The 2867-nt window shown below is 45.6% G+C and overlaps 1 protein-coding gene across 1 annotated transcript in view; it reads left to right on the forward strand.

The window, feature by feature from the left end:
• The window catches only part of LOC106808374, a 20880-nt gene that overhangs the window by 5902 nt on the left and 12111 nt on the right, over nt 1-2867 (forward strand). The window contains exons 4-7 of the mRNA XM_014811074.1: nt 61-190; nt 479-592; nt 914-1008; nt 2182-2347. Of these exons, the coding sequence (XP_014666560.1) occupies nt 61-190; nt 479-592; nt 914-1008; nt 2182-2347 (505 nt within the window). The remainder of the gene's footprint in view (nt 1-60; nt 191-478; nt 593-913; nt 1009-2181; nt 2348-2867) is intronic.

A 2867-nucleotide genomic window follows, 5' to 3' on the forward strand; every position in this document is an offset into this window, starting at 1 on the left:
TTTTGTGTTGATTGCGTACGAGAACAATTTGCAATGACGAGCATCTGCTATTATCAACAGTCTGCCTTGTCTCTCCGTCTCTCTCCAGCTGCTACTGTGTTACGTTGCCTCCTGCTTCCTGGACAATAACAGCCGAGGCATCATCGTGCCGTGGACGGTGGTCAGAGACGTGATGCATGAGAATCTACAGGTGTGTGCGTTGTACAGGTCGACATCGTCAACGACCCGTCGTTTATCTGGCCGGGGAGAGAGGGGAGAGGGAATATTTAAGAATCCTAGCTGATGCTACTGCTGTTAGGTTCAGTGTAATGTCACACCCAACTAACCTCAATACCTCGTTAAAGCTCAGTCGAGCACTGTTTTAATTGCCTAACAACTCATGCCATTTAAAGTGGCTATGGCAGCGATGTCGTTTCTGTCGTGAGGTGTGTGATTCGATGAGCTTACATGTCGTTTGTTTGCGTGTGTCGGTGTGCAGGTGTCGCACAGTAAGACGTCACGTGCGTGCCAGCGCAGGGTCAACTACGTGATCAAGAACCCTCAGACGGTGCTCAACCTGGCTGTGTACCTAGGAGAGGCACTGCAGGACAAGGTATTAGTGCTAGACGTTAATACACGCCGCGCACGCTGCTTGTGGTGCTGGTTTAAATTCATGTAATGGTTAGGATGATGTGAAGATGTTATTACTGCTGCTGCTGATGATAATGCTGCTGGTGCTGCTGCTGCTGGTGCTGTTCTTGGTGCTGCTGCTACTGCTGCTGCTGATGCTGCTGCTGGTGGTGGTGGTGGTAGTGGTGGAGCTGCTGCTGCTGCTGATGTTGGTGCTGATGCAGCTGCTGCTGCTGTTGCTAGTGCTGATGCTGATGCTGATCCAGGACTTGTACTGCACTACTACATGTTCTTACTACTACAGGATCTTGTAGCTGAGTTCAAGTCAAGGAAGATGAAACTAAGTGAGAACGAGCACATGTTTAGAGAAGTTCTGGCAAAGCTCCGTGACAAGTTCAGGTACGATCTAGTACGTGCGTCGCCAGTGTGCAGTACAGTGCGCACATGCCTACCTTACAAGCACTGTCTCATAAAAGGCTATGGCATGCACCAATTATTATCTCGCTGAACAATTAATGTTAATTAATTAATTAGTGGTTTTCTTATATTAAATGCAATTGCATGTAAAGATCTTCATGAAAGAGAAGCTGTAAAATATAAAGATTTTGTGAATCTGCAATGGAACGTGTGGATGTTTCCTCTAAAGGCAGGAAATTGTAGAACCAACTGATGGAAGGTTTAAAAGCTGGCCTGCATGACATGTTAGAGGCAGGCTGCATATGTATTATGATAATTTTATGGACATAAATTAAGTCTATTATGCTTCTGAATAACAAACCCCATGTAGCGTTGAATAAATTCAAGTCGGTTATAAAGCGAACAGTAGGATTGTCACAGGGAAAACGTTGTTTTATTTCGCACAGCACTTTGTCGTCATAACCGGCCTCGTTCTCTCTCCGCATCCCCTTTTATACCTCTGGGCGCGTCCCTTCTCGCCTCCCCGGCCGCATTGGCCATCTCCCCTATTGGTTCGTCGTCGGACATTAGTATGACAAGTGACCACCTGGTCTATCTTACGTCAGTTTGGACTGTGTCTAATCCCAACCCTTTGGCCCTTGGCTGGCTGCCAAGATGTCCCTGGTAACTTTTATTCTGCATGCGTTGCTTCGTAACAGTGGCTAATTATGTAGCCCACTCTACTGCATGCTCGCTACAATCTAACACCTTCTGTGCCCTCTAAACTAATCGCTCATCTGCCGTTGGCATAATTACCAATCTTCTAAGCATTGCGATGTTAATTATTCAGTGTGTTGTTGGACGCTTCTATAATCGTCATCCCTCTAACTAATTTCTCTAATACTCGTGCCACTATCGCCTATGCTCCCTATTCCTACATTTCAATATTAATTTCCGCTCTCATAATTTCTGCTTTATTACACCCATTCATACCATTGGAAAACTACCTAAGATAGAACGAGTTTTTTTAGTTTTGTATTGCGAATTTAGTTGTCGTAACTTACAAGTTGCGTAAAAAAATGGGCGAATTTGTGATGTTAACATAAAGCGTCGTTTTACTTTGCACTGTAGAAACATTGTAGGTAGTCTCAGCAGGGTCGCTTTGCTACGTTTCAGCTCGATGGACTCGGATACGTGTTTGGATTTGCCTGACACGCTCGCGGAGCTGGAGGCACGTTACACGCTCACGCCGTGTGGGCGTCTGCCCTCCAAACGCTCCATACACAGCGACGTCACGACAACCGATGACATCACCTTTAGTGTGCTGCACAACATCATACATGTACGTACGCTGACACACAGGTTATGGTGACATCATACACGTAGGTACCCCGGATGATCAGGTTATGATGACAACATACACATACGTGCAGTGACACACAGGTTATGATGACATCATACACATACGTACAGTGACCCACAGGTTATGATGACATCATACACATACGTACAGTGACACATAGGTTATGATGACATCATACACGTACGTACCCCGGACGCTCAGGTTATGATGACATCATACACATACGTACAGTGACACATAGGTTATGATGACATCATACACGTACGTACCCCGGACGCTCAGGTTATGATGACATCATACACATACGTACAGTGACACATAGGTTATGATGACATCATACACGTACGTACCCCGGACGCTCAGGTTATGATGACATCATACACATACGTACAGTGACACATAGGTTATGATGACATCATACACGTACGTACCCCGGACGCTCAGGTTATGATGACATCATACACATACGTACAGTGACACACAGGTTATGATGACATCA

The sequence above is a fragment of the Priapulus caudatus genome, unplaced genomic scaffold, assembly GCF_000485595.1.
Source record: "Priapulus caudatus unplaced genomic scaffold, Priapulus_caudatus-5.0.1 Scaffold271, whole genome shotgun sequence".
Lineage (NCBI taxonomy): Eukaryota > Metazoa > Priapulida > Priapulimorpha > Priapulimorphida > Priapulidae > Priapulus > Priapulus caudatus.